The 16,938-nt window shown below is 37.0% G+C and overlaps 1 protein-coding gene across 1 annotated transcript; it reads left to right on the forward strand.

Moving 5' to 3' along the window:
• Window positions 1-1,034: 1,034 nt before the first annotated feature.
• LOC113073661 (neurotrophin-3-like) lies at window positions 1,035-16,589 on the forward strand. Its single transcript, XM_026246483.1, has 2 exons — window positions 1,035-1,169; window positions 13,418-16,589. Exons 1-2 carry the CDS (start codon window positions 1,152-1,154, stop codon window positions 14,180-14,182), a joined length of 783 nt encoding a protein of 260 aa, XP_026102268.1. The 5' UTR covers window positions 1,035-1,151; the 3' UTR covers window positions 14,183-16,589.
• Window positions 16,590-16,938: the final 349 nt, after the last annotated feature.

Consider the following 16,938-nt stretch of genomic DNA (forward strand, 5'->3'; position numbering starts at 1 on the left):
TCCTAAACAAACATATCCAACAAAGAGTCGACTGACATGAGAAAAGAGTGGATTACAGAGGATTAATGATTGTTTCCTGCATGTCAATCCTGCCTTGCCCATTCTAAAATCACTTATGTACTTAATCTACTCTCATAATTTGCGTATACTATGACAATCTCAATCTATTTCAACGACTGAGGGACACCGAAAGCCTGTGAGCTCAAACTGTGCATTTATTTTGTAAAAATGTTCTTCAGTTGGCTGCCATACCTATTATTAGGATCTTTTGAATAACTTTTTAAAGCAATTTGAGTAGATGAGAAAGTATGCCATTTCTTTCTCGTCATATGAGGTTCTTTTGTTACTTTTGCTAGACTCAAACCCATAATAATCTACAGTAACATGTTGTTTTGCTAAACATCTGTCAAAAAGATGTACATATGAGACATCTGATTAACTTCAGATGAAGGATTTTCATCACAGTTGATCACAAAAAGTCCATGGACATAAAAAAGTAGAACAGTACACTATTAAAAATATGGCTCCATGAAGACACTTCAACATCCGTGAAAACTTCTTGGATCTTTAAATAATTGAAATGCTCTTTACTCCTATTTTTTTTTTTTTTTTTTTTTTTAAGACTTGTTTACTGAAAGGTTCTTTGGGGAAACCAAATTGGGTCTACTATAGCATAACTGCGAAAATCCTCCTTTGGGACCTTTATTTTTTAAGAATGCAGATCAAGTAAAGTCAATATGAATATAATTTAGAGTAACTGAATTTACACGCGTTTACATTTAATGCTTAACTGGTCATTAGTTAATGTACCCTAAAATGCGTGTTAATATCATTAATAAATGAAAAGTTATTAGACGTACAAATAAATGCATGATTGACTAAGGAGAACACCATCACTTTGGACTAAGAACAGCAACTCTATATAAAAGCCATCTGTCCGTGCTGGATGTGCACAGGAGAGTAGAAGATTATGCTTTTCGCGAGAGAGAGAGAGCGAGAGAGAGAGAGAGAGAGATCTGCGCGCTGTACTCGCCAGTAAGACTCACTTTCATAACGCAGCGCACGCTTTCTGTCTGGAAACTTTCAAAAAGGATTCGTTATAAACTCATCACCTTCATGTCGGCACTGCTGAATATTTCCTCACCGATGCTATGGTTACCTTTATTACGGTAAGCATCTTTAGAAAGTTAGTTTGCTCGAACTGCTTCCATGGATCGTTCGGTGGGAATCTGGAGGGCTCCTGGCACGATTGCGCCTTTGCGCTGGTTCTCCAGGACAGTTTGTGTACGATTTACCATTGACAAAGTTCACACAGCGAAGATTTGCTCTTAAACAATGCGTTTCCTGGTAACAAGGTAATTTAGAATTTTGCTCTAAATGATTAGCGCTAACGTGACTTTCTGCACAGTTGTGTATTTGGGAAGAATGTGAACTGCGCAGAGCCTCGGGCTGAAATGAAATCCAGTACGGGCAAATTCACTTCTTACCTTTCAAAGTGCTCTTCTTTTTATGCACAAAACAATAGATTGCCAAGACAACTCTTTTTCTATTCCAAGAGTCTTTTAATATATAAATAGGTGTCTGGATCTGTCTATAGTTTAACTTCATATCAGTCTAGATGTAGAAATATTGAGTAAGCTGCTCGACTTTAACTGATAAAACAACATGAAAACTTGAATGCAATACTTTAAAACATACTTAGATGTGGTCTTAACCTTTTCCTTCTGAGAGCTGGCTGAGATTGGCAGACAATCCCTAAAACAGATAATCCATGTAAATCTGTGCTGGAGATGCCAGTGCCCTCGAAGCTCTTCAGGTTTTTCAATGGGTTCAAGTTATTGCTCTTCCTGTTCATGCACCCCCCGCCCCAATATTTGATAGCCCTATCTGCATGTATTTCTACTTTGGTTTCCCTGCTGTGTGTGTCGAAGGAAGTTTTGTGCAGACATGCTCCCGAAACAAGCATCTGTCAAATAAAGGATCTGACACCTGATGGGGAGGCTAAAGGGTTAATGCGAATAATTTAAATTTACAGGTGAACGTGTCAAAAGATATATGAGAACCCTTGGCACTATTTGAGGATTTCTTTTTATTTTTATCCTAGTCTGAAGTCATTATAGAGATAAAGAAATCACATAAAATCAGATTTCCTGCTATTTTGATGATTTTTAAAGAAAAGTATTTATTTTAGTCTGATAGAAAAGTTCATTTGTATATGAATAAATACATAGCATTTTATTTAAAATAAGAATTTGGAAATATAAAAAGCAAAGACTCCCTTAATGAAATGTTCTGAATTTGCTATTTTTATTTGTTGCAGAATACCATCTTAACTAGGCCTGGTGACATTGCACACTTTGGTGTTTTAGTCCACTAGCTAATGGGATAACCAGTTTACTTATGCATTTTTCTCAGTTATTGTAGCTTTGAAACACTTCCAGGCTCAACAGTACTTTCAGTTCAACTAGTGGCTCTGAAAACTGTGGAGATAAATGTTTAGAGCCAGTTCCAGCGCATCCTTACTGCAGGGCAACTATCTGTCACTGTAAAATGGGAACAGCAAAAAATGTTGGCTGGCCATCAAGGGATCTCATCAACTTTATCACGGGTCACTCATACCCACAACCTATCTCACTCTCTTTTTTGGTCACTATGTGTAAACTGTGGGAAATTCACTATGGTGACCATATATGGATCGTCTCATTATAGAATACTTTATAAATGCCAAATCATGCAAAGAGAAATTTTTCATCTTGATAAATGTGTCCTAGCTGTTTTCATATTTTAAAGGACATGCCACACTAACAGTTTACAGTCTAAGCTGTCAGTAAACTGCACTGGCAGACCCATCATTGAAATGACAGATGGCAGCCAGGCCTAAATACATCAAATGAGCACTTCTTAGTAACTCTTCATTTTCTTAGTAACATTTCATTTTGCACACTATTGATTATTGGATAGAAAACAAAACCTACAGCTAGTGATAGTGCAACAATATATTGCATTATATATGCATATATGCATTATGCAATATATTGCATAATAATAGCGTTTCCGTTCTTTTCTGTCATGTTTACCTTATCAGTGCATCATTGATATTGTGTGACACAGAACACGGAAGCATGGCATGCTGGGTATTCTAACACCTCCATTCTTGAACTTTTACATGCACTTTTCTGGTTTGCTAATTGGTTGGAACATCAAATGCTATACCAGAATTTGGTTGTGTATTTCCATATGTTTTATCTTGTTGTTGTAGTTTTATTAATAGTTAGAATCCCAAGCAGACCATTCATCTTTGTTCCAAAGAGAGATATTGCATCAACCCAGCTAACAAACATATCTTCTAGGAGCAATTTTTGATTAGTTAAATAAAAAATGAATAAAAAAAAGCTGTTAGCTAGAAATAAATGCTGTCTAAACAGTCACCATGTTAAAACATTATGAATATTGAAGTCAGGAGATCATTTGTGTTTGTGTTTGTTTTTAAATACCATGTCAGCTTCTTTGGCTATTTTCATGACAAAAACTATATTATTATTTTTTAAAACCTTTTTTGTCTTATCTTAAGTGTGTGAATATACCCAGAAGGGTTTTTAACATTTGTATTGGAAGTGCCATGAGTTGATATGCATTAAACATAAAGCCACGCTGGATATTTCAACGCTGCTGAGTGGGAAGTTGCTACACCTTTTGTAGTTTGTATCCTTGACAAAGTGTTGCTGTCAACAGCCAAACAGCCATCTTTCACATTACATCAAAACAACCAACACAATCATGTTACAAACTCCAAGATGTGTTAACTACACTAACTGTTGTGTTTGGCAGTGCCATGTCAAACAAAAAGCATGTTCTCTGAACATTATTGTTATATAGAACCATGCTTTAATGAAGTTGTGATGCCATGGAAGGCCATTTGTTGGAAGAAAATGATGTAAATAACTATTTTCCTACTGTTAAATGCTGATTCTGGGGCCAAGATTGTAACTATTCGCTCTAAAAGTGCCAAAAACAGGAAGGCATTGGCCGCCACAATTTGACCTTAGACTTGTCATAGAATATACCATTCAGTGCGTTTGTTGATAATCAGAAGTTGTAATGCTATGAAAGGCCATTTGTTTAAACAAAATATTGTATATATGTATATAACTATATTGTAAAGAACTATTCTTTTTCTGCTAAATCCCAGCAAACAGGGAACATTCTAACAACTTTTACTAACATTTTTAAAAAGAATATATACATTTTTAAACAAAAATTCATTAAAGGAATGTTTATGGAGCATATACCTTTATTACATTTATTTTAATATTCTTAGAACAACATTCTCAGGTTAGCAGAATGTTGTAAGTAACGTTTTAGGAACCTTTAAATAACATTCTAATTCACATTCACATTAGAAACATTTGTTATAACCTAAATGTCTTAACATGGCTTAAATCTTAAAGAATTTAGCCGTCCTCTTGGTGTCATAATGACATTTTTTTTTTTAGTTTTGTCATATTAACTTACACTCGTCATAGAATACACCATTCAGTGCTTTGGCGGGTAATCAGAATTTAGTAAAAACACATGCCGACTGAAAGAAGTGTGTTGAAGGGAGGTGTTGACCCAAGCTGCCAAACAGCTGCAATGCATCCCCTACACTGAACAACTCCATCATGAGGCACTGAACACATGACATGTTAAGCTCGCCTGCTTCATGAGAACGCTACATGGGAACTGGAGTTAACTAATGCTCATATGTATGTACTTTGAGCTATTTTGCACTCTTTTAGGGGAACATCTGGAGGCAATTGGACAGCATTAGGGATTAGACACTCTTCTCTGAAAATCCTGTGTGGATTTCTTCCGCTGGCATGCTGCCTCCTAAGCCATCCTGAGTCCATCAACTTGGGTTGCTCTTCTGAAACACACGAGAAATATATACGGTCATAGTGTCATGTCCTGTTAATAGATACCATAAGATAGCATGCCATTTTGCATGATGCTTTCAATGTGCCAATGCATTTCTTACAGACAGTTGTGTGCATTGAGAGCAGCCACTTTTAAGTGGCTTTAACCTTTTTAAATATTGTATTCTCCATCTCATTGTACTATTTATATTTCTCTGGTGACATGCATGCACATGTTTTGATTTCATACAATAGCTAAACAGTTCATAGTGCGTCTGAATGGAAAACTCTTTGATTCACTTTCTTCTCAATGCTAAAAACCAACTCCATGTGACTGAAGTATACAAATTATATCTGTATCTGTTAGCTTGACTGATGGTCTTGCTATTCAGTAGTTGAACATATGGCACTCCTCTCAAGATTACAAACCCACTCTGACAGAAAATAACCCTAAGAATGGAGGACTGGCGGTAGATTTTCGATTTACTGTATCAGTGTTGTGGAAAGCTACTTTTATATTTAAATGTAATGCATTACAATATTGTGTAATGTGTTGTGTTGATTCATATTCTGAGTTTGCATTTCACTATTTTTGTTCATTTCTAGGAACTAAGTAAGACGATTTCTCTTAGTTTTTCAGTCTCGGTCAATAAATGGAAAACAAAGTAACTTGCATGACTTATTTGAAAACGTAAATCAGATATTTTGTTGTAAATTTAAAAGTAATCTGATTATGCATAACTGTAGTTACTTGTAATGTTAACCCTGACACTGTGTATAATCAAATATGTCTAAATGGATACATCAGAAAAGAAACACATATTTGTTGTAAATATGTAAAAAAAAACAGGCCATTGAGTGGATTAGTCACTGAATGCTTAAACAGTCCAGTTCATGTTGACCGTGCCACTCCAAAATCTGCTTTATCTAAGCGTGCCGGACTGAATGGTGTGTTAAATAGTGCATTGGTTACTGTGAAGGCTATTGTTAATCTCAAGCCAATCCTCCAGGAGTTAAAAGCTCAGGGAGTTGTAAGCCTCCTTGGCCATTCGTAGATGATATGCGCAGGTGGTGAAGAAGCCCCAATGTCGAGGCCACTAACACAGTGCTCAGAGATTAACACCTGTCATACATGAACATGCTATTCTCTAGGTTTGAACTTCAGAAGTAGTTGTAAACCAGAAGGAAATGTGACCCTGGATTTATAAATCATCTCTGTTGATGTATGGTTTGTTAGGATCTGATAATATTTGGCTGAAATCACCTTTAAAGTTGTCGAAATGAAGTTCTTAGCAATGCATATTACTAATAATCAAAAATTAAGAAATGTACAAAATATTTTAATGAACATGATCTTTACTCAATATTCTAATGATTTTTGGTATAAAAGAAAAATCTATAATTTTGACCCATACAATGTTGCTAAAATTATACTTGCAATTATATTTGTGGTCAAAGTCACAAATATGCACGCAATTGATGTTTATTTGTTATATATCACAGCTATTTGGTGGAAAGGTTTGCTGTTGGGACAACAGGATTGCTGTACACCATCAAACTAAAAAAACTCATTTTTATCCAGATTTCTAGTGTCCTTTTGGTTAATTCAGAATGTAGGAAACCTCATGTGTTTATGAGGATTAATCCCAAGACAAGTGCAGAGCTGTGCATCGATTGACCTAAACCAGTTAAAGGAGATCAAGGACCAGATTTTGACACCTAATGCTCCCGTGTCCTGAAATAAGAGTTCACTGAGCGTGCTGTTTTATGCCGTTTTAAATATTATGTCATTATGAAGTATTGGCTAGAAATACTTTTCAATGAAAAGTGAAAAGGCTTCTAGCTGGTAAGGTTTGTGCATTGGTATCACAAGACTCAGGTTATATAAAAAGTAGTCCCTTTTTGCTGAGATCAGACTGATTGCAGAGGACAGTTTGTGTGAGAGTCACTTGTGTGTAAGTGAAAAGGAATTTCGTGATGTAGATTCTGAGGTAATTTACTTCCGAGGCGATGGACTTGTGAGCTCTTAAACAATGCTTGCTTGTGTTTGGGATGAAACACAAAGCATTTAGTCAAGGAAAGTGTTGGGTTGTTATCTATTGCCTTCACTGCATCCATTTCGGCTGAGGAGGAGCAGTGCAGGAGTGAAAAAGGACCCAGGGTGATTTAAAAACAATATCTTTCTGATCCACTCAAGATCAGTCCACTCCTAGAGCAATTTGTGAATCTGTCACATCTAGACATACATGTGATAGCCTTAAATATGATGTATTTGTTGTCTGTTGCATAATTTTTATCCCAAAATTCTTGTATATGTGCCTCCAAAATACGTAATGCCTTAATAGTGCACAGCAATTTAGTCTTAGCAAGAATGGAAAACAGATGAATGGTTGAGCTTATACTGGAGCTAATCAACATGATTTGTATTTCGAACTTCATACCATGTGAAAAGTATTATCTTGTCTACGACTTTTTGTAATTGTTTGAAATACCCCGACAGCTTTTCCCTTTTTCCAACCTAGTTTTAATGGATTAGGGTGTCAACAAATTTGGGCATTCCTAAGAAAGCAACCTCGGGTCCATTAACTGCCCTATCAGCTGACTAGACCAATCACAATCAAACACAAAACTTTAGTAGCTTAGGCTACATTCTGCTTTGAGCATGAAGTGCATTGAGGCCTCTCGATTATTTGATTTTTCTCCAATTGAATTGTGTTAAGGGATTTATTGAGGCGCACTGTGAGTTTGGGCACTTTATTGAGTTTGGCTTTTGCTTTGTTATTTCATCTGTTTAAATTGAACAAAGTTGTAACCCCGTTTTAATAGCATTTATAACTTTGTAACAATATATATATATATATATATATATATATATATATATATATATATATATATTTGGTCACACTTTATTTTAGGGTCAAATTCTCACTATTAACAAACCATTAACTATGACTTGCCTCAATTAACTCCCTATTTGCTGCTTATTAATAGTTTATAAGGTAGTTGTTAAGTATAGGGTATTGGGTAGGATTATGGATGTTATGCATTATATGTACTTTATAAGCACTAATAAACAGCCAATTATATATATATAAATATTTATAATTTTATCAGAAAATTAAATCGCTTCTGTTTTTTATTAAACAGCCTTAAATATGTGAAATTCTATTTGACATTTTACACAATTGTCATAAAAATATAATTTCATATATATAGTCTTTACACAACAGTGTATATAAAGCACTAAGTAGTACAAAAGTCTTCTTAAGTAAATCACTATATGATGAATATTTATTTCATTTTAATTTATTTATTAAAATGAATTTGAAACCTATCTATCTGCACCAGCACAAATTTGTATTTTTTTTAAACACATAGCTGTTCTTCACACATAGCTAGTGTATGAGTCCAGAATACTTGGAAGATAACGTACGATATATAAGTTGTTCTTCTGTGTTTATGTCTTTTTTGGAGCCATCGTTGTACTCTGTAAACAGCTGTATCAAGGTTCTTCAAATTTCTCCGTTTTGTGTTTAACCGTAAAAAACTAACAAACAAAAAAACATATTTATGGTCCAATTTGTAGTAGTGAAACAATAAAGCCAAAGTTTTTGAATTAAAATGGTGAAGTGTAGCTTGCGTCAGTGTCTCAGGCTGATCTGCAATCATGTGGGATGTTAGAAGTATCTCTCCTTACCAAATCTCTTTTTGGCATCTTCCTGAGGACAAACGTTTAAGCTGCTGCTCATCCTGAAAGAGACATGAATGCACATCTGTGCGCTTGTGAGATGTGAACTTCCTGCATTTATGCAACATGACAGAGCAAGAAACTTAAAGACATGTGTCAGGGTCACGGGTCTTAGGGATTTTAAACGCGACTTTGAGAGGAAATCTTTCGGAAAGGCCTTCTGCATGGATCAAACCTTAAACTCTTGTTAGTTTAGTGAGGGATTGCATAAGCTGTGATTCCTAGAAGGTCTCCGACAATGTTTGCAGCGCATGAAGAAACACAACTAAGTATTTGAGAGCAGTTCAGAGGATGCAAAGGGTTATCTATTCAAACATGGTCAAAACAGATTCAAGTGCATGTGCTTCTATCTCATCATTTGTTGTGATATAAATTACACTTAAAGAGAAGCAAGTGACTTGACCGAGTTACTCATTATAGGCAATTTTTTGCAGCTTAAAGTAGAAGAAACCTTTTAAAAGCTTAATGGACGTATACAAACATACCCAAACATTTGAACGCACTTAATAGGATGAAAAAGTTTATCTATTCAACCCTAGTCTCAGTTTCTACCCATGTTTCACCTGAATGAGTTATTGACTCTCATTCCAGTATCTTACACTTTTGTACACTTTCCCTTGAAAGCTATGCATTTGATGGGGTATGAGGCACAAATAGTGTCGACAAAGACAAAGCATTTCGAATTGCTGTTTGCTGTTCTCAATTAAAGTGCACATGGGAATGTTGCACAATTTGAAGTAGTTCACTGCAAATGCATATAAACATTACAATAAATTTGTAATCAATAAGCATACATTCTCACAGGCTTTCTGGGATAGTCACGTAACTCTTGCTTCGATATAAACAGCAAATTTTGGTTTCAGCAACCAATTTTTATACATTTTTTTGTAACTCTCTGGTGCTGCTCACGTGGTGGTCAAAAATGACAGAACTATATATTTTTTATTCAAATGATATATTTGATTTATATTTTAGCTTGATAATATTTTATATAAATATATTTTATTTTAAAATGCAAAAATACTCTTTTTTTTAATAATATAACATTTTACTGTAAAAAAAAAAAAAAAAAAAAAATATGCTTCATATTAATTTCCAATGCAATCTTGAGTGTGTGTATGTGTGTGTGTGTTAAAATAATGGGCCCTATCTTGCACCCAGCGCAATTGACTTTGTACACCGACGCATGTGTCATTCCTATTTTGCACCTGCGCAAAGCGCGCTTTTCCCTCCACAGAAGCACGTCGCTAAACTAGTGAATGAACTTGCGCTCCCTGGGCGGTTCAGCGCAAAAAAGGAGGCGTGTTCCGGCGCAAACAATCCCTGGTGCTATTTTGCTGTTCAATTAAACAATTGCGCCACTGACCAGAAAAAACCTAGTCTAAAGTCAGTGGCGCGTTGCGCGTTGTTCATTATGCTATTTTAAGGGCGCATGCTTGACCATAATGTATATAGCGTGCACAACGCGCATACAATTTGCTCATGTAATCTACACAGATGCAACAGTTATTTTTGCAAATCATAAATTGTTACACTAAAAAAATATTAACACATGAGATGACGGAAATCATTGTGGTGTGCCACGAAGATGTGAAAAAAATAGGCATAAATCTAGCTTACAAATTATTCAGGCTAATTATTCTCCCATCCCCATACAACACAACTTCTCTGTCTTTCACTGCTCTTACAAGAACATCAGTCTCCTCGGCTGTGAACCGCTCCTGTCGTGCGCCTGGTAAATACGCCATAATAATAGCAATCCATAATGGATCTTGCGCACCTGCTTTTAAAGGGAATGTTGGATGACGCTCTGATTGGTTTATTTCACGTTACGCCCAAACCACACCTATGAATAATGAAGCTGCTTCAGACCAACCCATTTTAGATTTGCGCCGGGCGCAAGAGCCATTTATCCCGCCGGGAAAATAGCAACAGCGCCGAGACCCGCCCACAAACTTACTTGCGCTTCGCGCTTTGACACTTGCGTTTCAGATCGTTTAAATAGGGCCCAAAGTATATTTCATTTTGAACAAACACTCATAAGAAGCAGATGTACTGCCTGAGAATATAGTGCAAATGTGGTCCCTTGGTGTCTTGCTAAATGTCCAGCAAATGTAAATCCGATTTGGTTTATCAAATTTAGCTTATTAGCACACCTTGGAATTAAGCTAATTCCCTTGCTAAATTCTTTACAGATTATGTATCATTATTCAGTCACAACTTCAGTAATGTGGTTGTTGTGAACTCAGCGACTGCACAGGCAAAGAAATGCATCTGTAAAGGCAATAAAACTGAGCCCTTTACTATGCAAGTGCCTGAAAGATGACTTTTTTGTTGTGCCACCCCTCTTTAGAAACACAGATGTGTAATTGCAGGCATTACCCCAGCTAAAAAGCGAAATTAGGGATGCTTATTGACTGTAATGAGGACAAATTGATTAACAGACATCAAGATTTCTGCAAAATTCAAACAACAAAGGTCAGTGTTGAAGGAATGTGCAAACATTGGCTGTAAACTTGTGACATCAATGAGGAATTAGATAATATTCTGTAAAATCTAGGTGTACTACTCTGAACTCGGTGTAAAATGATGAAAGATTAAAAAGTCCTACAAAACAAAAGGTCTTTTGTATTTGTCACTAAAGTCTAATTTAAAACCAATCGTTTATGTAACAAACCAGGCATCCCATGACATTATCACCCACCATGCCAAGACCTCCCAAACCCTGCGGTTCTCCGAAGGCAAGACATGTAGTTCTGAAATAGAAGCACCCAGGGCAGCGTAAAGATTAGGAAGCGCACTGGATATTTATTTTCATCAGACGCTAATGCCCAATGGACCTTTGATATAGCAGCTGTAACCCTTGCCTGTCTGCAACACGTCTGTCTTTCTGTATCAGTGCTATCATTATAGACTTCAGTTCCTGTACTTTACACTGGAGTCTATAGTTTAGTGTCACTTATGATTTAACTGCACTGGGTTTGATGCTGAGATGTTTTGCAGTGACTCACATTGTCTTGATTGAAAGCGATCTCAAAACATTAGACATATGGAGACATATTAAAACATATGGAGATATAGATCTAAAAGAGAACCTGAAACGGTGTCTGTTTATTCAGGTAGAACTGAGGAGGAATTTGTACGTTTACTAGAGCTTGGTTATATGCAAGTTATGAAAAAGAATTGGTACCCATGTCATACCAGGAAAGTGATGCATCTGATGAATGCCGAGTCGGGCCTACTGCTGTGTACTGTTGAAAAGAACATTTAAAGGCTGTTAACTGCAATTTTAAGTATTAAAATAACCACACAAGCTTAGGATAGACCACAAGTCTTACCTTATTTAGCATGAGAATCTGCACTAAATACCACAAACAGTTCACAAAGGACAGACCTTCTTACTTGAAGCAATATGAAAAAAGGCGGTATAACGTTAAAAGAATAGTGTAGTGCACCCACAACTGAAAAAAATGTCTTCTTCTGAAAAAAAAAGGTCAAATGGTGACACTTTGCACACTTTGCTGAACACTTTAACCCATAAAAACTAATTTTATGGGTTACATAGCTCTTTAAGATAACCTATACCTTAAAGAGATATGTAACCCATAGATTTTTTTTTTTTGGTATAAACTCATATATTAAGGTTGATTCACTGACATTAAATATTGTGGTCCCACTTTATATTAAGTGTTTTTTTTTCTTCAATTAATAATTGGGTACAATGCACTTATTGTGTGCATACATGTTTTTACATTGTACTTGTATTTAAAAAAAATACCTGCATGTCATTACATCTGTAATTACATTTATAAATACACTGTTGACCCATACCCCCAAACCTGTCCCTATCCTACCCATATCCCAATAGCAACAAAAGTGCTTTGGAATACAATATAAACACAATAAGTACATTGTACTTATTTTTTGATGTAAGTAGCAGTTAAGGCCACTTAATATAACGAGGGACCAGTATTGTTTTTGACTTGAATAAACCACTTAATTTAGATTTTATCATTTTAGGTGACCTTTTTTTTTTCAATGCATTTAGCATTAACTAACAAGAAGCAATAGAAATAGATGCTGAAGTTGAATCTTAACTAGTTAAGATTAATAATTTATTTATTGTTAGCATAGTTAACTAATGAATTGATTTATAACTAACTGTTACCAGAGAAATGGATAAATGTTCAGGTACTTTTTCTCCCCCAGGAATTTGTAATTAAATCCTTCAAAAAGACGTAAAAGAACTGTAAAATATAATATAAGTCTCAAAAAAGTGTCAGGAACAAATCTAAATGTAAGTGGTTCTTGAAAAGCTGTTTTCCCTATTTATTATAATTGCAAGGAAAAATATAAGTAGAGAAATAAAAGTTATTTGAGTGTATAGGTCTTTTTTTCATGTTTAGTTGAGCTTGAATCCATTTTATAACCTTTAATCTTTTATTCCACTGCGATATGGTGCACACTAATGACCCTCCACTGTTTCATGCTATTGAACTCATTCATGAAACAGAGTGTACACCTTTCCAAGTGGATTTGCCAGGCGCTCAAATAAATATGCCAAAAGGGAGGCTTCCAAACATGGTATGCATGTCAATGCAGGCCATCTTTTATCACACACTGTGTGCCCAGACGCCATGCAGATGTGCTGGAGAAGTGCCACTGCGTTTTGAAGTACAACAATGAGCTTCATGAGAATTCAGTGCTGTTGCATGGCCAACAATAATGAAAGTTTGCTACCATGCTTATAAAACTGTATTCTGTTTCTCCACAGATCTTACAGGTGAATCTAGTGATGTCCATCTTGCTGTACGTGATGTTCCTCGCGTACCTCTATGGTATCTCAGTTTCTACGATGGACAAGAAGCGCCCCACGCAGGACCCCATCAACACGCTGATCATAAAGCTCCTGCAGGCCGACATCAGCCGCAGTCGTCAGAAGCAGGACGACGCGGTTTCTTACTCCACCATAAAGACACCTGCAGTGGCAGACTATAGGGAGAAAGTCAGCGACCAGCCTGTAACGGACATCTCGATTGAGCTCCTGCGTCAGCACAAACATTACAACTCGCCGCGCGTGCTCCTCAGCGACCGGCCTCCGCTGCAGCCGCCACCGCTCTACCTCATGGACGACTTTGTCAGCAACCAGGATGGCAGCGGCACCAACAAGACGCGGCAGAAACGCAACACTGAGCACAAGAGCTACAGAGCGGAGTATTCTGTGTGCGAAAACATCAGCCTGTGGGTGAACAGGACCACGGCTGTGGATGATCACGGACAAGTGGTGACGATTTTGAGGTCCTTCAATGCGGGACGCAGAATTATCCAACAGTACTTTTATGAGACAAGATGTGACACAAGCAAGTCCCAAAAGGGCAGCTGTCAAGGTATTGACAAGAAGCACTGGAACTCGCAGTGTAAAACCTCGCAGTCTTATGTGCGTGCTCTCACGCAGTATAAATCATCTGTGGGATGGCGCTGGATACGAATAGACACCTCGTGCCTCTGCGCGATCTCACGCAAACACCGTAGGACATGAAAAACACTGCAGCGACTTCTCTGCTATCTCACTTATGTTCCCTGGGGGGGCTGTAAATATATAAATATAAATTATTATTTAAGTTATATGGAATGCATATAGTTTATACATGTCTATGTATAATGTATAAATATACTTGTTATTTGTTGTTATTGTTTTATATCTTAAAAAAAAAAAACGTACAGTAACTTGCAATGCCGCTAAGCTGCAGGAGTATTGCATGCTGAATTGTGCCTTGCTCAAATATCAGAGTTAGAGGACATGTCACTCCGCTAGACCTGGACCTTGGGAACAGTTGCAATGGAAAACACATATCACTCAATATCAAATTAACTTCAGTATTGTTCATGAAAACTAGTTTTTCTACTGAAACAGGTTGCTAGTAAATCCTCTTTGGGAATGAGAAAACTAATCACCGTTGTTGTTGTATATTGAATGGGAATGTGTAAACATACAGTGTATCAAACCTGCATGAAATACCTAAGAAATACATATTTTTCTAAGCACTCCTATTAGTGTTTTATAGGTGCAGAGAGTCAATCCTAGCAGAACACAAGAAATTGCTTTTAGCGCATTGCAACATAGCCGCAATAAAGTGGGAACGAAAGCAGCCAAGTGTTAACTTTTAAGGGACCAATGATAAAAAAAAAAATTCTCACCGTAGCTTTGTAACCCTGAGGAAGCTCCTCAACAAATAACTAACCACACACTTCTCTGGCATCCCTCCCAGCCCTCCAGAAACCACCAGAAATAAGCTTACTGCACTTTTAACCTCTTTTCGATCACCTGCCATGATCAGTAGCAACTTCACCACCTTAAAGAGCGTAGCCAGCACACGCAATAGCAGCATGTAAACAAAGGGCTGTTGCTAATAACACTGTAGTCTTACCCAGAGGTAAAGCTGCCTTAAGACCATGTACAAACATGCAGAGCTGGGATTTGATCACATAATCTCCCCCTTAAGAGGGTTTCGCTCTTGTCAGACTCATCTTAGGAGATGAGCATTTCACCGGTGCGCTGTGGCTAAAAAAAGGCCTGCCGTGTTTCCCCCCTGTACATTTATGTAAAGAGACTTGCTCAATTGCTAGTCAGGAGACAGTAAGGTAAAGAGATTTCAGTAAGATTTGCGATACACGATCACTTTACAAAACATGGCATTCTCTTCAACAAATCAATATTTTGTAATTTACAATAAATATGTTATACCCAAGACGACATGTTTGTCAGCAAAGCATATAAGAAGCAGATGGACAGCTCATTTGAAGAGCATTAGCTTGGCTGTTCTTCAGGCTCATCTTTGTGCCACATGTCCCAGGTCAACTCTGATTTGTCCAAATGTCCAGAATGAACATCATGCAGAAACCAGAATTTACCACCTACATATAATACTTACTTCTGTACCAGCATATAAAACTAGCAGGGTGAGCTGGAATGTGGTCCAAACCTATTACTACATGAAGTATTGTGCCAAGACTTCGTCCTCCAAGGTCTGAACATAAAACTTTATTAGCGTTAAATTGTCTGTTATAATGTGGCTATAAAAAGATCAGTATAAAAATTGTATTGTATTGTTTTAGTGCTTTTTAATGCTTCACGGGTTGTTGGAGAAAGGCACTTTAAACAAGCAAAAGGTTTCGCTTTTTTTGTGGCTGACGGCTCTCTTCGAGTGCTTGAATTGGATGCAAGGTTTTGAAACTCAGATTCGAAACAGAACCGCAGACCACCGAGGATACAACACACCTTTCTCAATCTCGGATTGCGTCCTGCTTCGGTAAAAACAGGATAAAAGCTGAACACAGGAACTCTGTTTTCCAAGGATGCTGTTGGGAATTGGCCCACACAGTTGTCTAAATCCATTGCCTTTCCTGTAACACACATTATTGCACTGGACCATGAGGATCCCTAAATGATTTTGACTTCTTGGATGACACTCACTGAAACATTCCCATGTATTTTATGCTGTCTTGAAAAGCCCTGCTGGTGTAAAGCATACTGTGTAGGATTCTTGCAGCTTTAAACCACTACAACCAACCTTATAATGAATCAATGGCCACCGCTGACACCCAAGGACAAGGACTCTTATGCTGAAATAAAGCTGTGCCAAAACACACCAAACTCTATTTAAGCACTACATGCTTCCTAACAATATTCAGACATGAAAATTATCCCCGGAGTGTCAAAACAAATTTGAATATCGCAAGACAAATCCCTATTTCAGTAAAGAAGAAAGACTCATTTGCTTGATGGTCGTGGCTTAGCGAAGTAGTTTCTTTTGGCTGTACCCTCTTTTGGCATTACACATTGTTTTTTGTTTCGTTTTTTTGAAAGAAAGGTTTTTCCCATAATGACAGTGTTTCTTAAAAATGTCTTTCTCATGCTGATACTTGAAGGAGCGCTGTTTATCTGGCTTTCAACGTTGTCCTCTTTTCACTGCAAGGGCAGTCTGTGTGAGATTCGTCTAAATAAAGTTTTTTTTAATCTTCCTGCTGATTACGTCCTTTTGGGAATCTATGTGAATACGGTTATCTAGGGTTTTAATATTGCGCTTTATATGTTAAAAATTTCAGTCAACCACCGATTACCAGAAAGGAACCCAGGAACCTTTCCCAGCCCCGAATCCTGGGATGATCTGTGTGTGTGTGTTTCTAATCAAACAAAACAGAACCCGAGGAACCATGAGAAGAAGGCACATAGGACTAAACAACCTTCAGTGACCTATAAATACATTCGTTTGCCAGAGCCCACAGGAAGAAAAT

This window comes from Carassius auratus, unplaced genomic scaffold (genome assembly GCF_003368295.1).
Source record: "Carassius auratus strain Wakin unplaced genomic scaffold, ASM336829v1 scaf_tig00012740, whole genome shotgun sequence".
NCBI classification, from domain to species: domain Eukaryota; kingdom Metazoa; phylum Chordata; class Actinopteri; order Cypriniformes; family Cyprinidae; genus Carassius; species Carassius auratus.